Genomic DNA, 3,633 nt, shown 5'->3' with positions numbered 1-3,633 from the left:
CAAGATTTCATACTACTGAAAATATCTGAAATTGTATATTGGAGCTGGCTGACCTGCAATATTTCAGAAAAAATAATACTTTTTCCAACCTGCAGTGTGGAAAAGTGGAAAAAATCTCCTTTTAGGGCAGCGAGCAGCAACTAGAGCTTTACCGCCATTGCAATAAAGGAAAATGCAATAGCACAAATGCACAATAGAAAAGGACAGAGGAAACAGAAAATTATTGCATATACAACACTATAAGTAACAGTATAAACTGCATGGCATGCATGCCAGCATGCGTATATTGATATATAATAGTACTATTAGGCACTATGTATATTGTAACAAACAATGAATTTACATAGATATTACGATAGGCTATCCAAGTAGCGGAGTAGGTATCCGGGCCGGTGACCAGGCCGGGACCGATACTAACGATAGCTATAGCCTAGCTACTAGCTAGTATTGGAATTTAGAAGCTACTGCTACAGCAGGCATCAAACAAAATACAAATGCTTGCTTAAACAAATTAGGATGTCATCCCTAATTGGTCATAAAAACCATGCCCTAACTTGCGCCACATGAGATTGTGAAGTTAACTGAAAGTCCAGCCTGGGGGGGCATCATTTTTTTTTTAAATTTGATTTGAAGGCTTCGGGTATGCTGGTAGCACACCTCCCAGCCTGAGCACAACTGGGATTTTGGTCACTTCACTTCACTTGTTGGTTCTACTTTAGTTTTTATTTAATTTTAGCACTTCCACCAGCCAGTGTGGCAGTAAATTGTAAAGAGAGAAAGAGATGGATTAATTAGGCTTTGAAGAACTTTATAGCCTGGTCACCATATTGCAGCTTAGCAAATATTGACCCAGATGATGGATGGCAGCAGTGCGTCTCCTGTCTCTTATACACATCTAGATGTGTATAAGAGACAGNTACATAACACTTATCAGCATGTACATAACACTTATCAGCATGTACATAACACTTATCAGCATGTACATAACACTTATCAGCATGTACATAACACTTATCAGCATGTACATAACACTTATCAGCATGTACATAACACTTATCAGCATGTACATAACACTTATCAGCATGTACATAACACTTATCAGCATGTACATAACACTTATCAGCATGTACATAACACTTATCAGCATGTACATAACACTTATCAGCATGTACATAACACTTATCAGCATGTACATAACACTTATCAGCATGTACATAACACTTATCAGCATGTACATAACACTTATCAGCATGTACATAACACTTATCAGCATGTACATAACACTTATCAGCATGTACATAACACTTATCAGCATGTACATAACACTTATCAGCATGTACATAACACTTATCAGCATGTACATAACACTTATCAGCATGTACATAACACTTATCAGCATGTACATAACACTTATCAGCATGTACATAACCCTTATATACACACGTCGTTGGCGTATCGCAGGAAGAAGCTCCTGTACTGGAACACGCCGCACACCGCCATCAGGAGCCAGAACAAGAACAGGTACCCTGAGCTCTGCACGCCGTTCTTCTTCTCGAATATTACGAAGATGGCTTGCAGCAGCTGCAATATATAACTTTTATCAGTAAAAATACAGACAAAATGATATTTGATGATGGTTTTCTACTTTATTAAATCTTCCTACAACAAACATGGCTTGCAGCAGCTGCAATATACAACTTTTATCAGTAAAGATACATGCAAAATGATATTTAAAGATGGTTTTCTATTTTATTAAATCTTCCTACATTTATTAAATCTTCCTACAACAAACATGGCTTGCAGCAGCTGCAATATATAACTTATATCAGCAAAGATACATGCAAAATGATATTTAAAGATGGTTTTCTATTTTATTAAATCTTCCTACATAAAAGAAACGACTTCTATCAGTAAAGATACAGACAAAATCATATTTAAATATGGTTTTCTAATTTATTTATCTTCCTACATCAAAGAAAGGAACATCATCAAAAACAATCTGAACAGAATATCAACATAACAACTTTACCATGTTTGATGGTTAAAACTGATAAGACATGCAATACGTTTATGCTGCTGATATTGACTTGTCATTTGTCTATTGAGAAAAAGATGCAACACAAAAATCCTATGCTAAACAAAGCACTCACAATGGACATAAAGAGTATGATGGGAACGAGGTAGTAGTTAGGGTAGACATTGGTAGATGCATCACTGCCCTGCACTATTTGGTAGATGAGATCTGACAGTTCCAGCACCAGCAGCACTGCTGAACAAACCTGCCGATAACAAATAATAAATATTATCATTTCAATGACAAATATTATCAATTGAGGTCATTTTGTGAACATTGTAGGCTACGTACGTGAGTTTGATATTGATTTGGTGCAAGAAAATTAAATCAGGGATTATTTCTCTAGATAAATATGAGTGAAATGATATCATTGAAGGATACCTATAATTGATATCAATAATAGGTATAATTGAAGTAGGTATTATCATTAAATAATATCATTTGGTGCAAGAAAACTAAATCAGGGATTTTTTTAAAGATGAATATGAAAATCAGAATGATCATAATAATCAGGTTACAACAGAAGAACTCAATTCATGTCAATGATTCAAACTCAAACTCAAGTGGTGTCTGATGACCAAACATACCTACCAATAAAATTACTATATTATTTTAGAATGCAAAAACTTGTAGGTAAAAAAACTAACAAAAATGTTCTATGGCTGAAATGCAAAATTTCCAACTTTCAAATACTTCAATTGAGACCCTTTAACTTTACAAGACAAAATAACTTTACAATTGGAACATTTCAATGAAATTTATAAATATATTAGAGATCTTGTCTGGGCAGCCCTAAAGTGAAACTGATGAAAGCCCACCAACTACAATAAATTTCAATATATTTAATAATTAATTATTTTTGCTATAACTGTTTCATTTATACACTGCAAACATGAACATGATTTTTCTTCTTGTTCTATACCTACACCATAAATCTGAACATCCACAAATTTTTGCACTTGTAGGCCCATTTAGTTCAGCATCAAATTTAAGCATGTGATGAACTGTGGTAGAATACGAAAAGACATACCTACCAGTAGGTATGGTATCTAAGATAATATAAATCATTCAGTGGGCAGGTTTACAACATCAAATGGAGATTTAATTCTCAAATAGAATGTATAATATGTGGAAAAATAACAGTAATGGAATATTTTAATGAAACAATATATATCTCACCAGCTTAGAGATATTAAGAAAGGTCCAGGGAATGAGCTTGTCCCTGCTGGACTTGATGATGTACAACTCAAGAGCCGCAAAGAGCCACAGGAAGCCACATGGCAACCACACCAGCACCGTCTCCTCAAAGCATGGAGTGAAGTGCGGGTCTGTTGTGTTCCATGTCAGTTGTAGGTCCTGGTTAGACAAGAATTTTCTGTTAAAGATTCTTCATGCTACTATTAAATCAGAAGAATTTTATTACCATAAACAGTTCATTCAAACCTATTGGTCCCCAACAATGCAAAACTCAACATTGAGTGTGCAAGGTCATTTGCTAGGCAAAGTACAGGTACCTACCTATATACAAGAAACAAAATTGAAGAAAGCTATCAAGATGG

General features: G+C 34.9%; 1 protein-coding gene across 1 annotated transcript; it reads right to left on the bottom strand.

Annotated features, from left to right (window-relative positions):
* Positions 1 to 1,431: 1,431 nt before the first annotated feature.
* On the bottom strand, positions 1,432 to 3,430 carry LOC108677404 (multidrug resistance-associated protein 1-like; the record flags this gene model as incomplete). Its single annotated transcript, XM_018165622.1, has 3 exons — positions 1,432 to 1,581; positions 2,151 to 2,279; positions 3,254 to 3,430. Coding segments are annotated over 3 exons (456 nt in total), but the record flags the coding sequence as incomplete, so codon positions are not given.
* Between the last annotated feature and the right edge of the window lie 203 nt (positions 3,431 to 3,633).

Source organism: Hyalella azteca, unplaced genomic scaffold, assembly GCF_000764305.2.
Source record: "Hyalella azteca isolate HAZT.00-mixed unplaced genomic scaffold, Hazt_2.0.2 contig8147, whole genome shotgun sequence".
NCBI lineage: Eukaryota > Metazoa > Arthropoda > Malacostraca > Amphipoda > Hyalellidae > Hyalella > Hyalella azteca.
The sequence above is the reverse complement of the archived record's forward strand: the minus strand, read 5'-3'. Positions and strand labels throughout refer to the sequence as shown.